The sequence below is a fragment of the Bubalus bubalis genome, chromosome 3 (genome assembly GCF_019923935.1).
Source record: "Bubalus bubalis isolate 160015118507 breed Murrah chromosome 3, NDDB_SH_1, whole genome shotgun sequence".
Lineage (NCBI taxonomy): Eukaryota > Metazoa > Chordata > Mammalia > Artiodactyla > Bovidae > Bubalus > Bubalus bubalis.
This window is the reverse complement of record NC_059159.1, coordinates 45615856-45633715: the sequence shown is the minus strand read 5'-3', so window position 1 is coordinate 45633715 and position 17860 is coordinate 45615856. Positions and strand designations below refer to the sequence as shown.

General features: G+C 41.9%; 1 protein-coding gene across 2 annotated transcripts in view; it reads left to right on the top strand.

The window, feature by feature from the left end:
* Positions 1-17860, top strand: part of MYO1D (myosin ID) — a 361342-nt gene that overhangs the window by 211945 nt on the left and 131537 nt on the right. For both annotated transcript variants that reach the window (XM_006059431.4, XM_025281061.3), the window contains exon 20: positions 6319-6432. In XM_006059431.4, the coding sequence (XP_006059493.3) occupies positions 6319-6432 (114 nt within the window). The remainder of the gene's footprint in view (positions 1-6318; positions 6433-17860) is intronic.

Genomic DNA, 17860 nt, shown 5'->3' with positions numbered 1-17860 from the left:
ATGTCTGACAACATGTCTCTCCCTAGGTCCTACTGCAAAAAAAAAAACAAACTGAAAATGTTTTAGTCATGCTTCTGTATTTCTAAGTTCGATGCAAAATAATACACTGTATTTCTTCACATCATAGCTTAGATAATGTCATCTTTAGCAACTTTCCAGTCCTCCAGGACATATGTAGGTAAACTTGATATGATTTTAGTCAAGTCCTCTTCTTTATGTTTTGGTTCTTTCTGAAACAACCAATTTGCATAGCTACAGCCATAACAGGGCTTCCCAGGTTGTGCTAGTGGTAAAGCACCTACCTGCTTAATCAGGAAATGTTAGAGACACGCATTTGATCCCTGCGTCAGGAAGATTCCCCTGAAGGGCACAGCAACCCTCTCCAGTATTCTTTCTTGCCTGGAGAATGCCCATGGACAGAGGAGCCTGGCAGGCCACAGTCCATAGGATCACAAAGAGTAGGACATGACTGAAGCAGCTTAGCACACACACAGCTAAAAAATGTCCTTTAAGGTGGGAGACCTGTGCAAATAGTTCAGTTCAGTTCAGTTGTCGCTCAGTCGTGTCCGACTCTTTGCGACCCCATGAATTGCAGCATGCCAGGCCTCCCTGTCCATCACCAACTCCCAGAGTTCTCTCAAACTCATGTCCATCAAGTCGACGATGCCATCCAGCCATCTCATCCTCTGTCGTCCCCTTCTCCTGCCCCCAGTCCCTCCCAGCATCAGGGTCTTTTCCAATGAGTCAACTCTTCCCATGAGGTGGCCAAAGTACTGGAGTTTCAGCTTCAGCATCAGTCCCTCCAGTGAACACCCAGGACTGATCTCCTTTAGGATGGACTGGTTGTACTCTCACCCATAGTGTGTTTTCTCCTGGTCTGACTCCAGGGAAACTTTATCTCTGGCCCCTGTGGAACTGACAAAACCTACAGACAGATCCCTAGAAGTGTTCAGGCAAGAGCAAGATAACTAGAGATTTTTCTCTGGTTGAGGATTTTAGCTTGGGTAATAGAAGAAATCAGATAAGAGCCTATCTAACACTGAATCTGTGATCAAGTTTTTCTATTACTTTATGAATTTAAGAGGAAGAAAAATTATGTCCCTTTCTATGTTAGAATTACTTTAAATCTGAATTTATAAATTCACATATGTTTCGAAAACATTTGTCTTTGATTTGTTTTGATTTAGCTAAGTTATGCAACTCAAAGCTTTTCCTTCGTTACATTAATGTCCTTCCCACTCACTTGATTCATGCAATAAGGATGATTTGAGCTGCTAAAGCTCAAGGTAAAGACTTATGACCTGTGCTCCTTAGAAATTACATTTCTGCATAAAAAGAATGTAATATTTCTAAACAGTGCTTCAGTGGAATTGTTGCTTTGAGGGTTTTGTCTGTTGGTTTCCAGATTAACTCATGGACATATCATCGGAAGGGCTAGAGTCTGCACTTGAACACTGTGGCCTACTGTTTTTCAAATCTTGTGTGACCTTGAGAAGTGATGAAACAAGTTGGTTTTTTCCATATTCATTTGCAGCACACTTAATCTGTTTCTCAGTGTGATCTCACAAAAGATAAGGAGCCCGACTTTTACTTGCTATTCAAATTCCATGATAGAGGTTTTTTGTTTTCCATATCCTAAGATGGATACAAATGAGTAGTGTTCTCCAAGAGGGTTTTCACAAACCAATGTTCCCTTAAATATGATTTTTTTTTTAAAGAATTCCATAAGTAAATGTATTCAGGAAAAAAGTGTGCAAGTGTTAGTCGCTCAGTCACGTCTGACTGTTTGCAACCCCATGGACTGTAGCCCACCAGGCTCTTCTGTCCATGAAATTTCCCAGGCAAGAATACTGGAGCAGGTTGTCGTTTCCTACTCCAGAGGATCTTCCTAATCCAGGGATTGAACCCGGGTCTCCCACATTCTTTACCATCTGAACCACCAGGAATGATGGGTTAAACATGCAGAATTCTACGAACCTTTGTTGTATCTGTGGGCTCTGAACACCCCAGGGGAGGCTGTGGTTTTCAGTTCCTCAAACCAATTTGACTTGGAATCCTGTCTCTCACAAAGCATCGCAGGAGGTTGTGCAAAACAGCTTAGAAAAACTATGCAGAAACTCTGCAAGCACCTTGCTTCAAGTAGGCTGACAAGTGCTGGTTTTCCTTTATGGCAAAAAAAAATGTTGCTACATGAAGTAAATCATTACTACCAAGAGTAGTTATTATTTTACCACATAGAGTCTGTTTTCATCTTAATTACAGATATGACTGAGTGACTAACACTTTCACTTTCCATTGAGATATGATTCACATAACATATCTTTCACCATTTTAAAGTACATGATTTTAGAATAGGGTTGAATACCCATCACTAAAACCAGTTGTCGACATGTTCATTCACCCGTAAAGAAACCCCACACCCCTTAGCTGTCCCCCCATGCCGAAACCTCCCCTTTCCCCCAGCCCAGGGAAGCCACTAATCTATGCTCTGTTTGTATAGATTTGCTTATTCTGGACATTTCATATGAATGGAATTGTATAACACATGGTCCTTTGTGACTGGCTTCTTGGCATGCTGTCGGGGTTCTCTCATGGTGTAGCAGGTATCAAGACGTCATTCTTTTTATTGCCAATTATATCCCATTGTACGGATAGGTCACATTTTATTTATTCATTCCTCGGTTAATGGACATTGGGCTGTTTCTACTTTGCAGCCATTATGATTAAGGCAGCTGTTAACATTCAGGCACAAGTATTTCCGTGGATGTGTTTTCAGTTCCCTTGGGTGTGTATTAACAGGGGACTTTCTGAGCCAGGTGGGAATTCTGTGTTTAACTGTTTCAGGAGCTGCCAGGCTGTTTTCTAAAGGGACTGTATCATCTTAGACCCCCACTAGTAGTAATGACTGTTCCACTTTCTCCACACCCTGGCCAGCATTTATTACTGTCCGTCTTTTATATTATTGCCATCCTAGTGGGCGTGAGGTGGTATATCTCACTGTGGTTCTGACGTGTGTTTTTCTGATGGCCAGTGATCTCAAGCACCTTTTCATGTTTTTCTACAGCCACATGTATATCTTCTCCGGAGAAATGTCTCTTCAAATTCTTTACCCATTTAAAAAAATTTTTTTGGTCTTTTCATTATTGAGTTATGTACTCTAGATACAACATATATTCTTTATGTATTCTAAATAAGAGTTGTTTTTTTTTTTCAGATAAATGATTTGCAAAAATTTTCTCCTGTGGGTTGCCTATTCACTTTTGTTGTACTGTCTGGGTTACATGTTTTTTGCTCTTTAATTCGTATGCGTTTTTCTTGTTTTCCCTGATAAATTGTAAAACTGTGACCTTTACATTGTAAAAGTCCACAAATCTGGAAGCACCTACTCCTTTTCCATCTCTTTTGCATCCAGTAAAATGGTCATAGCTGGATAACATCTATTATAGAATTTGGCTCCACCACCAGAATAAGTTCAGTCGCTCAGTTGTGTCCAACTCTTTGCCACCCCATGGACTGCAGCACGCCAGGCTTCCCTGTCCATTGCCAGCTCCTGGAGCTTGCTCAAACTCATGTCCATCAAATCAGTGATGCCATCCAACCATCTCATTGTCCCCTTCTCCTCCTGCCTTCAATCCTTCCCTGCATCAGGGTCTTTTCTAATAAGTCAGTTCTTCACATCAGGTGGCCAAAGTGTTGGAGGTTCAGCTTCAGCATCAGTCCTTCCAATGAATATTCCGGACTGATTTCCTTTAGGATGGACTGGTTGGATCTCCTTGCAGTCCAAGCAACTCTCAAGAGTCTTCTCCATCACCACAGTTCAAAAGCATCAATTCTTCGGCACTCAGCTTTCTTTATAGTCCAACTCTCACATCCATACATGACTAATGGAAGATCCATAGCCTTGACTAGATGGACCTTTGTTGGCAAGGTAATGTCTCTGTTTTTTAATATGCTGTCTAGGTTGATCATCACTTTCCTTCCAAGAAGCAAGTGTCTTTTAATTTCATGGCTGCAGTCACCATCTGCAATGATTTTGGAGCCCAGAAAAATAAAGTCTGCCACTGTTTCCACTGTTTCCATGAGATGCCATGGAAGTGATGGGACCACTATCTATTTGCCATGAAGTGATGGGACCAGATACCATGATGTTAGTTTTATGAATGTTGAGTTTTAAGCCAACTTTTTCACTCTCCTCTTTCACTTTCATCAAGAAGCTCTTTAGTTCTTCTTTGCTTTCTGCTGTAAGGGTGGTGTCATCTGCATATCTGAGGTTATTGGTATTTCTCCCAGCAATCTTGATTCCAGCTTGTGATCCATCCAGCCTGGCATTTCACATGATGTACTCTGCATATATGTTAAATAAGCAGGGTGACAATATACAGCCTTGATGTACTCCTTTCCTGATGTGGAACCAGTCTGCTGTTCCATGTCCAATTCTAACTGTTCCTTGTTGACCTGCATACAAATTTCTCAGGAGGCAGGTAAGGTGGTCTGGTATTCCCATCTCTTAAAGAATTTTCCACAGTTTATTGTGACCCACACAGTCAAAGGCTTTGACATAGTCAATAAAGCAGAAGTAGATGTTTTTCTGGAACTCTCTTGCTTTTTTGATGATCCAACAGATGTTGGAAATTTGATTTCTGGTTCCTCTGCCTTTTCTAAATCCAGCTTGAACATTTGGAAGTTCACGGGTCACATACTATTGAAGCCTGGCTTGGCAAATTTTGAGCATTACTTTGCTAGCGTGTGAGATGAGTGCAATTGTGTGGTAGTTTGAACATTCTTTGGCATTGCCTTTCTTTGGGATTGGAATGAAAACTGACCTTTTCTAGTCCTGTGGCCACTGCTGAGTTTTCCAAATTTGCTGGCATATTGAATGCAGCACTTTCATAGCATCATCTTTTAGGATTTGGAATAGCTCAACTGGAATTCCATCACCTCCACTAGCTTTGTTCATAGTGACACTTCCTAAGGCCCACTTGACTTCACATTCCAGGATGTCTGGCTCTAGGTGAGTGATCACACCATCGTGATTATCTGGGTCGTGAAGATCTTTTTTGTACAGTTCTTCTGTGTATTCTTGCCACCTCTTCTTAATATCTTCTGCTTCTGTTAGGTCCATACCATTTCTGCCCTTTATTGTGCCCATCTTTGCATGAAATGTTCCCTTGGTATCTCTGATTTTCTTGAAGAGATCTCTAGTCTTTCCCATTCTTTTGTTTTCCTCTTTCTTTGCAATGATCACTGAGGAAGGCTTTCTTATCTCTCCTTGCTATTCTTTGGAACTCTGCATTCCAAAGGGTATACCTTTCCTTTTCTTCTTTGCCTTCAGCTTCTCTTCTTTTCTCAGCTAATTGTAAGGCCTCCTCAGACAACCATTCTGCCTTTTTGCATTTCTTTTTTTTTTGCTGATGATCTTGATCACTGCCTCATACAATGTCACGGACCTCCATCCATAGTTCATCAGGGACTCTATCAGATCTAATCCCTTGAATCCATTTGTCACTTCCACTGTATAATTATAAGAGATTTGATTTAGGTCATACCTGAATGGTCTGGTGGTTTTCCCTGCTGCTGCTGCTAAGTCGCTTCAGTCGTGTCTGACTCTGTGCGACCCCATAGACGGCCTCCTACCAGGCTCCTCTGTCCCTGGGATTCTCCATGCAAGAACACTGGAGTGGGTTGCCATTTCCTTCTCCAGTGCATGAAAGTCAAAAGTGAAAGTGAAGTCACTCAGTCATGTCCAACTCTTAGCGACCTCATGGACTGCAGCCTACCAGGCTCCTCCATCCATGGGATTTTCCAGGCAAGAGTACTGGAGTGGGGTGCCATTGCCTTCTCCAGGTGGTTTTCCCTACTTTCTTCAATTTAAGTCTGAATTTGACAACAAGGAGTTCATGATCTGAGCCACAGTCAGCTCCCAGTCTTATTTTTGCTGACTGTGTAGAGCTTCTCCATCTTTGGTTGCAAAGAATATAATCAATCTGATTTCAGTACTGACCACCTGCTGATGTCCATGTGTAGAGTCTTCTCTTGTGTTGTTGAAAGAGGGTGTTTGCTATGACCAGTGCAGTCCCTTGGCAAAAACTCTGTTAGCCTTTGCCCTGCTTTGTTTTGTACTCCAAGCCCAAATTTACCTGTTATTCCAGGTAACTCTTGACTTCCTACTTTTGCATTCCAGTCCACTATAATGAAAAGGACATCTTTTCTGGGTGTTAGTTCTAGAAGGTCTTGTACCGGCCCCTAGATGTTTTCCTGGCAGATCGTTTGATTTCATCCTTGATGAGATATTATGGTTTATTTTTTTTTTTCTTACAGGTGAATCGATTTAGTAAGGTGGAAGATCGAGCAATTTTTGTCACTGACCGTCACCTGTATAAAATGGATCCCACTAAGCAGTACAAGGTGATGAAGACTATCCCTCTATACAACGTAAGTGTTCTCGCTTCACTCTAAACAGAGGATTCTTAACCTGGTTCTCATGGACCACTAGGGTGTCAACAGATCACAAGAACCTTTGGGGCTTTAGAGAGCCCATGAATTCCTGAACTGTTCAGCCCGTCTCATATTTTATACAGAAGTACAATTTTCTGTATGGAGTATCCAAAGCTTCAAATAGAATAACAAAGGCACATTTTGTTTGAAAGTGTAGGACTCTGCATTGTATGTGACCTTTCTTTATCCTACTCAGAGCTTAACTATGGTGACACAAAATGTATTTCCTTATTGATTTATCATAAGGCTTGTTTTTATGTGGAAGTGGAATCAGGTAAAGAAATAGTAGAGAACAACTTTATGAAAACATTATGTCTCTTTTACACGTGCAGTCATGTCTGACTCTTTAGGACCCCATGGACTGTAGCCCACGAGACTCCTCTGTCCCTGGGATTTTGCTGGTAAGAATACTGGAGTGAGTTGCCATTTCCTTCTCCAGGGGATCTTCCCAACCCAGGTCTGGAACCCTCATCTCTTGCGTCTCTTGCATTGGCAGGCAGATTCCTTACCACGTGCACTACCTGGGAAGCCCCTGAATCTCAATATGAAACTTTAAAAAAATTTTTATTCTGCTTTATGGGATCTGCTTAACAAGTAACTGTTCTGATTCTTGAAAAAGATCCCCCTGGACTGCTGGATCTTTCCATGTCTCAGGTGATTTTTCTATCTGTTAGTTCTTAGAGAGAGAGGTCTGTGTTTGTCCAATCATGAGATCTATGAGGAGTGTTATTTAAAGATTGTTTTAAATCCTTTTGGCCTCTGCAAAAGGAAATAGGAAACATATTGTTTTACAATTTTTTATTTTGTTAAATCAGGAGTCCTGTTGGTTGTGAGGTTCAAGGAAGGCAAGCTGTTCCTGGCTTTGCTAAATAACTTAGAACATTGCTGCAGGCTTATTGCCTGACGATGGAGTTGAAGTTTGACTGCATCACCTGGTCCCCCCACTGTATATGCATACATACACACTTTTCTCCCTTTCGGTTCAGTTCAGTCATATCCAACTCTTTGCGACCCCATGGACTGCAGCATGCCAGGCTTCCCTGTCCATCACCAACTCCCAGAGCTTGCTGAAACTCATGTCCATTGAGTTGGTGATGCCATCCAACCATCTCATCCTCTGTCGTCCCCTTCTCCTCCTGCCCTCAATCTTTCCCAGCATCAGGGTCTTTTCCAGTGAGTCAGTTCTTCACATCAGGTGGCCAAAGTGTTAGAGTTTCAGCTTCAGCATCAATCCTTCCAGTGAATATTCCGGACTGATTTCCTTTAGGATGGACCAGTTGGATCTCCTTACAGTCCAAGGGACTCTCAAGAGTCTTCTTCAACACCACAGTTCAAAAGCATCAATTCTTCGGTGCTCAGCTTTCTTTCAGTAGAAAGGCTAATGTATTTCAGCTTAGAAGGAAATGATGTTCTAAGACATTCTTGATCATAGGTAGTCTTCTTAGCAAAGACCTATAATCTCATATCAATCACCATTTAAGCCTATTAACCCCATAGTCTCGAAGAAGGAGATGAAGGAAGATGAGGGAGAAGGTCACATTTTGTCAAAGTCTAGTAAAATGTGTATTTCTTTTTCTTACTTTCTACTAAAGAGAGAGGAATCAGGTGCATGATAAAAATCCAGTAAGTAGTTAAATAGGTCTTTGAATCGAAGTTATTTTCTGCCTTTTTCATGTTGACTGGTGTATAGTTATAGTCACTGTTCCTCTTCATCATCATCATCATCAGTGTTATCAATAATATATTTTTGTAAAGTAACAATGTTTAGGGAAACATAAAGGTAAATTGAGGTCAGTAGGCAGGACACACACTGTCACCGATGCTGTCACCCACATCCCTTTGATTTCCTTTCCACTTTTGTACATTCCAGCCTAACTCCCAATAGCCAGCATCTTTGTTCAAAGGCTCCCCACAGACTGCTGGGACCCTTGACTGGAAATAATCCCCACCCCTAGCCACCTACATGACTAGTGCGTGTGGGCCTATAAATCCTCCAAACCACACCATTCATTGTTCATGATAATTCTGAAGTGTGTTTTACATCATTTGCAGGAGCTTTTCTATAGGAATAAGCTGCGCTGCCCACCATAGTAGCTGCTTAATAATGGGCCCTACTGGCCGCCCTCCCACCCTGAGCCACCTCCCCACTCCCTTCCCCGGCTCCCTGCACCTCCTGGATCAGTCCTGAGGCCCCTCAGCCTTTGTGCTGTAATACTAAGTCGCTTCAGTTGTGTCTGACTCTTTGGGACCCCATGGACTGTAGCCCACCAGGCTCCTCTGTCCATGGGATTCTCCAGGCAAGAATACTGGAGTGGGTTGCCATGCCCTCCTCCAGGGGATCAGCCCCACCCAAGCATCAAACCTCTCAGGAGGGAGCAGATTGAATGGGGCTGGGGACTTCCAGCCGCATCTGTAAAGATGTCCTTCAATCTGAAGCAAATACAGCCAAATATTAAGTCTGAATAATAGGGATGTGAATATTATTTTATTCTTTATCCTTTTTGTATGAAATATTTTGAAATTTTAAAAGTTTAAGGAGACTTCCCTGGTAGTCCAGTGGTTAAAACTTCGGCTTCCAATGCAAGGGGTACAGGTTTGATCCCTGATTGGGGAGCTAAAAATCCCACATGCCTTGGGGCCAAAAAACAAACAAACAAAAAACACAAAACAGACGCAATATTGAAACAATTTCAATAAGCCTTAAAAAATAGTCCACATCAAAAAATCTTTAAAAAAAAAAGTTTACGACAAGGAAGCTTTACAAATGATAATGCTCATGGCAGGGATTAAGAAGCTGAGAGGAGATGGAGAAAGATTTCAGTCTTAACCAAGTTGAGTTTCAGACACAGATGACACTTATAAGTAAACACGCCATCCATCACTGGAGTCTAACATTGTATAAAAGAGCGTAGCATTCAGCACTTAGGATAAAAATTTAGGAGCAGACACATGGATAATTTGAGGCTGAAATTATCAGTCTAGAGGGAGAAGGGGCAGATGATTCAAGAACATCATGCTTAAATGGTGGGGAAAAGAGATTGACTGAAGGAAATGGAATGAAAAAGAAATCTCCGCTCTTTCTGGGCCTCCGCTTTCTCCTTTCTCTTCTAATGTGCCAAATGAGTTCTAATTTCTCTCCAGTTCCATAAGGTTATGAATTATTCCAGGAAGGAAAAGAACTCTGGAAACACTGTGTTTCAGAATCAAGTTGGAAAGTTTTCAGAAATAAGGGTAATCAATAAAAACCTAACTACTGATCCCACCCTTTGCTCCTCTCGTTCTCTGCTCTTCCTTCCTGCTTTTGCCCGGCTGTCCTGTGTCAGTGAGATTTTCTGGCTCCGAGGAACAGTTTGTGATTGTGGGGAGGGGGAAAGAGATTCCCTCTGTTCCTCTCGAGTGTCTGTGGCTGACTAATAATAAAGTTGACACAAGACAGATTAACAGGAGGAAACCCAACTTAGTTTTATGGGCATCAGGCAGTTCAGTCGCTCAGTCATTTCCAACTCTTTGCGACCCCATGGAAGCAGCATGCCAGGCTTCCCTGTCCATCACCAACTCCTGGAGCTTACTCAAACTCATGTCCTTTGAGTCAGTGATGCCATCCAACCATCTCATCCTCTGTCGTCCCCTTATCCTCCTACCTTTAATCTTTCCCAGCATCAGGGTCTTTTCTAATGAGTCAGTTCTTCTCATCAGGTGGCCAAAGTATTGGAGCTTCAGCCCCAGCATCAGTCCTTCCAATGAAGATTCAGGGATGATTTCCTTTAGGATTGACTGGTTTGATCTCCTTGCAGTCCAAGGGACTTTCAAGAGTCTTCACCAACACAGCAGTACAAAAGCATCAATTCTTCAGCACTCAGCTTTCTTTATGGTCCAACTCTCACATCCATACATGACTACTGGAAAAATCATAGCTTTGGCTATATGGACCTTTGTCAGCAAAGTAATGTCTCTGCTTTTTAATGGGAGATCGTAAAAAGATGCGCAGAGAATGTCTAAGAGGGGGTAACTTAATATCTTTGTGTATAAAGAAACAATAAATTTGTGAGGATTTGGAAGGACAAAGAAACTAGGTTCAGGCGTGATTATAAGGAATTTAAGCCAAGGGGTGAGCCTGGGAGGTAAAGTAGTGAAGAAGGAGCAAGGGTTATTTATACAGGCTTCTCGGACCTGAGTTGTCTGTCTTTGGTCCTACTGATGTCTTTCTCTGGGTCCAAAGAGGGCACCTTTCATACGAGAGATTTATTTCCTGGCTTCAGAGAAACGGAGAGGAGGGTCAAAGTGTCCTTTTTGCATTGGCTGCTTCTTAAGTAACTTTAATTCAAAATACTCAATATGCCATTGATACATATTTGGGGGCCTGCCCTGGGCCCCAACATGACCATATACCGTACTATTTTGATTTGTGTTTAAAGAAAGGATACACACGGTAGTAAGGGAAAGAAATCTCATAGGAACCCAGGGCACTATTCAGGTTTTAAGGCAGCTCTGAGAGACCATGTTATCCTGTGTCCCCCTCAGCAAAATGATGCTTAGATGGTGTCAGTTTCTGCCACTCTCTATCTCTACTTCTCTTTGTGTGTCTTCTTTTTTTTAATGTTTATTTATTTAGCTGCTCCAGGTCTTAGTTGCAGCACGTGGGACCTTTACATGGTGGCATGTGGGATTTTTAGTTGCAACCTGTAAACTCTTAGTTTCGACGAGAGATCTAGTTCCCTGGCCAGGGATCGAACCTGGGCTCCCCTGCATTGAAAGCATGAAGTCTTAGCCACTGAACCACCAGGAAAGTCCCTCGTTGTGTGTCCCCTATCTAACAAGTACCTTTCTTGCCATTCAGCCTGGGCCAGTGCTAGGCTAAGGTATGAATCCTTAGCCAACCCAACAAACCATTAGGGTTTCATCCTGCAGTGACACCGAACAGAGTCTCTGATGAGGCCTCACCATGGCAACCAGTTCTGCACGATCCACATTGGTCCTTCAGCTCCTTGTTAAGCATTTGCAAATCTATGCGTAGTCTTCCCTGACTTCTCCTAGCAGAGCATGAGTAATGACTAATTCATTTGGGGGTATAAATGATCTCTTCTCTCTGCAATTTTTGACTGTTGTCCTTAAGGCCCAAGTCACATTTGGACCTGCTGAATACTGAGGGTAGGTCATTAGGTTTTCCTGGTGGGAAAGTGCCAGTGGGAGAACAGTGCTTCAAATAGGCTCTAACCAACCATCTCATCCTCTGTTGCCCCCTTCTCCTCCTGCCCTCAATCTTTCCCAGCATCAGAGTCTTTTCCAGTGAGTTGGCTCTTTGCATCAGGTGGCCAAAGTATTGGAGCTTCAGCCTCAGCATCAGTCCTTCCAATGAATATTCAGGATTGATTTCCTTTAGGATTGAATGGTTTGATCTCCATGCTGTCCAAGGGATTGTCAAGAATCTTCTCAAAGCTCCATAGTTTGAAACCATCGATTCCTCTACTCTCAGCCTTCTTTATGGTACACCTCTCACATCCATACCTGACTACTAGAAAAACCATAGCTTTATAGCTTGATAATTTTGGGACCATTCCCAAAATCAAGATATAAGACTCCAAAAACAAACAAACAAACAAACCCATATGCCCCCTCCCAGTCACTATCTCTTCTTTCCTTTTCAGAGGCATAATTTTGGTCATTTTGAACTTAATGTAAGTGAAATCAAACACTGTGTATTCCTTTTTGTGTTTCTTTCAACATTATGTTCATGGGAACATCTATGTGGTTTCCTGTAATTCTAGTTTGCTCATTTTCACCACTTTGTAGTATTTCCTTGTCAAATACACCACAAATTGTTTATCTGTTCACATCTTGATGGATATTTGAGATTTTTAGAATCATTCTAATGCATGTGTTTTGGTATTGGTATGATGCATACTTTTTTTATATTTTTTTTTAAAATTTAAATTTATTTATTTTAATTGGAGGCTGAATACTTTACAATATTGTATTGGTTCGGCCACACATCAACATGAATCTGCCACGAGCGTACACGTGTTCCCCATCCTAAATCCCCCTCCCACCTCCCTCCCCGTACCATCCCTCCAGGTCATCCCAGTACACCAGCCCCAAGTGATGCATACTTTTTCATTGGACAAGTACCCAGGCATGAAATTGCTGTTCAGTTCAGTAGATAATTCCAGTTTTCCAAAGTGGTCATGTTGGTTTACAACCCTACCCCACCCCCAACACGTGAAAGTTCCAGTTGCTCCATTTTCTCTCCAACACTAGGTCCTGAGAGTCTTTTTTTTTTTTTTAATTTGTGTATAGTTGGTTTTTAATGTTGTGTTAGTTTCTTCTATACAGCAAAGTGAATGAGCTGTACATATACACGTGTCCCCTCTTTTTTGGATGTCCCTCACATTTAGGTCACCACAGAGCACTGAGGAGAGTTCCCTGTGCTATACAGTAGGCGCTCATTACTTGTCTCTTTTATACACAGTATCAGTCATGTATATGTGTCAATCCCAATCTCCTACTTCTTCCCGCCCCTCCCTTTCTCCCTTAACTGCCATACACAGTGAAATCAGAAAGAGAAAAGCAAATATCATATATTAACGCATATATGTGGAATCTAGAAAAATGGTATAGATCTTATTTGCAAAGCTGAAAGTCTTTTGCATTTTAGCTATTCTGGTAGGTGTGTGGTAGTTACACATGTGGGGGACGGGTCTAGCTTTACTGAAATATAACAGACGTATAGCATTGTGTAAGTCTAAGGTGTGTTGACTTGATACATTGCTCTATTGCAGTATGATTACTGCCGTAGCGTTAGATGGCACCTCCATCACACCACGTAATTGCCATTTCTTTTTTGTAGTGAGAACACTGAAGAGCTGATCACTTAGCAACTTTCAAGTTATGTAATACCGTATTAGCTGTAGTCACCATGCTGTATAATACGCCCCAAGAACTTACTCATCTTCTAGCTGGAAGTTTGTGCCCTCTGACCAACATTTCGTTTTCCCCACCTCCCCCTGAGCCCCTAGTGACCACCACTCTACTCTCTGTTTCTCTGAGTTTTTCATTTTTAGATTCTACGTATAAGTGATATCAATAGCAGGGGTCCCCAACCTCTAATCTAATGCCTGATGATCTGAGATGGAGTTGATGTAATAACAGAAATAAAGTGAAAGTCACTCAGTCAAGTCCAACTCTTTACGACCCCGTGGACTGTACAGTCCATGGAATTCTCCAGGCCAGAATACTAAAGTGGGTAGCCTTCCTCTTCTCCAGGGGATCTTCCCAACCCAGGGATCAAACCCAGGTCTCCCACATTGCAAGTGGATTCTTTATCAGCTGAGCTACCAGGGAGGCCCAAGAATACTGGAGTGGGTAGCCTATCCCTTCTCCAGCAGAGCTTCCTGACCCAGGAATCGAATGGGGTCTCTTGCATTGCAGGCAGATTCTTTACCAGCTGAGCTACCAGGGAATAGAAATAAAGTGCACAATGAACGTAATGCTCTTGATTCATCCTGAAACCATCCACCGCCCCTACCCCATCCCCAGTCCATGGCAAAACTGTCTTCCACGAAACCGATCCCCGGTGCCAGAAAGACTGGTGATGGCAGTCATATAGTATTTGTCTATCTCTGTCCAGCTTATTTCAGTCATAATGCCCTCAGGATTCACCCACGTTATTGCAAATGGCGGGATTTCCTTGTTTCTCATGGCTGAATAATGCTACATCATATATGTATGCCACATCTTTATCCATTGATCCACTGACAGATACATATTGTGGGTTTTCTTTGTACTCCTATTACTAATAAGGTTGAGCCCTTTTCTGTGTGTTTACTGGTCATTTGGACCTCTTTTGTAAATTGCCTGTTGATGTCTCTTGCTGTGTTTCTGTTGGGCTGTCTTTTAAAAATTGATTTTTAGAAGTTCTTTTTATATTCTGTGTATGTGCCCATTGGCAGTTATAGATCTTATAGATACTTTCTCCAGCTCTGTGACTTGCTTTTTCATTCCTTTAGTGTTTCTGTGAGCAACATTTTTCATGTTGATATACTTCAGTTTATCTGTTTTTACCTCTGAGGCTGATGCTTTTTTATTTTTCCTTAAGAAAGCATTCTCTATCCCAAGGTTGTGAAAATATCCTCATCTATCATATTCTATAAGCTTTATCGCTGCAGCTTTCATATTGACATCTTACAGTCCACCTAGAATTGATTTTTGTGTATGTGCAAGGCAACAGCTCAGGGTTTATTTTTTTCCCATATAAACAATTGGCCCAACATCGCATATTGAAAAGACCATCTTTCCCCACTTGCTCTTCAGCAGTGCATTTGTTATAAATCAGAGTGGCCATATGTCTCTTTCTAGTTTCTCTACTCCGTTCTATTGGTCTACTGTCTATCTTTGTGCCAGTGACGGTTTTAATTACTGTTGGGCAGAGATTTTATGAACTGTAAAATCATAATAAATTTCCAAAATCTCCCACTTCAATTTCACCCTCCTCCCAATATAGTATTCTCATTATTGTTGTTGTTTTTTTAGTCAGTAAGTCGTGTCTGACTCTTTTATGACCCCATGGACTGAGGCCCAGCAGGCTTCTCTGTCCATGGGATTTCCCAGGCAAGAATACTGGAGTGGGTTACTGTTTCCTTTTCCAGGGGATCTTCCCAACCCAGGGATCGAACCCACATCTCCTACACTGGCAGGCAGATTCTTTATCATTGAGACACCAGGGAAACCCAACATTCTCATTAGCTGTATCCATATGAAGGAGAGAGCTGAGGATAAAGCAAATCCTAGCGGAAGGGACAGCTTGCTGCTGACCCATTTCCTCTGTGAAAAAGTAAAATTCCTTTAGGAGTCAGGTTTAGAAATGAATGAAGTTCATACTGGTCAGGGAGCAGCTACCACTGTAATCTGTTGTGACCTCTCTAGAGACCCATATGCCAGATCTTTGGATTCACCCAGGAAAAGTTGAAGTCTATATTATAGGTAATATCTCCTGATTGTTAAATGCCATGTAAGCCAAACAGAACACATCTTGTAAGCCCACAGGCCACCAGTTTGCTGCTCCTATTTTAAAAAGTCTTTGCTTTTGTCATCTGTTATTCTAAATGTGCTTAGTTCTTAGTTGCCTAGTCGTGTCTGACTCTTTGCAACCCCGTGGACTGTAGCCTGCCAGGCTCCTCTGTCCATGGAATTTTTCAGGCAAGAATACTAGAGTAAGTTGCCATTTGCTCCTCCAGGCAATCTTCCTGGCCCTGGGTTTGAACCCACGTCTTCTGTGTCTCCTGCTTTGCAGGCCAATTCTTTACCCTCTAGCCATCTCTACTCTGTGACCTCTTCGCTGCATGCATGCGTGCTCAGTCACTTCAGTCGTGTCCAACTGTTTGTGACCCCATGGACTGTAGCCCGCCAGGCTCCTCTGTCCATGGGATTCTCCAGGGAGAATACTGGAGTGGGTTGCCACGGCCTCCTCCAGGGGATCTTCCCAACCCAGAGACTGAACCTGGGTCTCCTGTAATTGCAGGCAGATTCTTTACCACTGAGCTCCCTGTCAAATTTTTTAAAACTCTAAAATCTATGGTATGTTTTATTCTAGATTTTATGTAGTAGAAACAAACACTAATCATTTCTTACTTATAAAAAGCTATAACTGGATGTGAGCTTTAGAAGAGTATATTTTCTGTGTCAATTAGCCAGGAAGGAAAAGAATGAAGGAAATCTTGGATACAGGTAGGTGCCTTTTCTACAGAACTTTCTACCCCTTCAGAGTTCACTGCTAATTGTATTCTTCCAACTTTTTATTATAAAATTTTTCAAATGTATAGGGAAATTAAAAGAATATTATAAGAAATACCCATATTCCCTCCACCTAGGTTCATTAAGTGTTTAATTTCTTTTTTGTCATACTTATTTTCTCTCTCATGACACTTCACTGCTAAAATGTCCCTGTGTGCGTTCTCCTAAGAATAGGACATCTTCTCTCTTAACCACAACACCATTTTCATATCTAAAAATATTAATAACATTTCTATAATGCCAAATATAATATATAATAATTATCCATTATGTGTTGGTCAACTCACATTCAGATTTCCTTGGTTGTTCAAAGAATGTCTTTTATACCTATTTTTAAAAACTCCTATCTAGGTTCATATTTTGGATCTGGTCATTACATATCTTTTAGTCCAAAACTGTGCCTCTAGACACAACCTCCTGCTTTTTATTTTTCATGAAATTGACTTTTAAAACAGCATTATTAAGGTATCATTTACTATGATAAGCTCAGTTGTGTTCCCTCAGAATTCATTTGTTAAAGTCCTAACCCCCAGTAACTTTAACATAGGACTGTGTTTGGAGACAGAATCTTTTAAGAGGTAATTAGGTTAAAATGAGACCTTAAGGTGGCCCTGATCTACTATGACTGGTGTCTGTCTGTCTGTGTCGCTCAGTTGTGTCTGACTCTTTGTAGCTCCATGGACTGTAGCCCACCAGGCTCCTCTGTCCATGGGATTTCCCAGGCAAGAATACTAGAGCGGGTTGCCATTCCCTTCTCCAGGGGATCTTCCCAACCCAGGGATGGAATCAGCATCTCCTGAATTAGCAGGCGGATTCTTTACCACTAGCGCCACCTGGTAAGACCTGGTGTCCTTTTAAAAAGAGATTAGGACACAGACACATACAGAGGAAGATCACAAGAAGACACAGCGGGGAGACAGACCCGCAAGCAGGGAGAGAGGCCTCCGAAGGAGCTAGCCTTGCCCACACTTTGGTCTTGGACTTCTAGCCTCCAGAACTCTGAGCCAACAGACTTCTGTTGTTTAAGCCACCTGCTCTGCTACTGTGTTATGGCAGCCCTGGAATGCTCATCTGTAGTAAATCCCACTCTCAGTTTCAGCCCTAGACAGTCACTGACCTTTCTGTGTCTATACATATTTCACCTTTTCTAAAAACGTCATGTACATGGAATCATACCATACAGTAGATACTGTTTTCGTGTCTGGCGTCCTTTATTTAGCATAATGTTTCAGAGGTTCATCCATGTCCCAAGTATCACTGGTTCTCTGCTTTCATTGCTAAGTAATACTCCATTGAGTGGATGTATCAGATTTCATTTCTCCATTCACCAGCTGATGGATGTTTGGCTGCTACATTCGTTCACATGCGAGACTTTATGTGGGCATGTGTTTTCATTTCTCTTGGGTGGCTATCTATGAATGGAAGTACTCCTCATGGCATTTGTTTAACTTTGTAAGGAGCTACCAAACTGTCTTCCAAAGCGGCTGCTCTGTTTTGCATTGTCTTCAGCGTGAGAGTCCTGGTTTCTCCGCACCCTCACTAATACTTGGTATGTATGATGTTGAGTTTTTAAAGAATC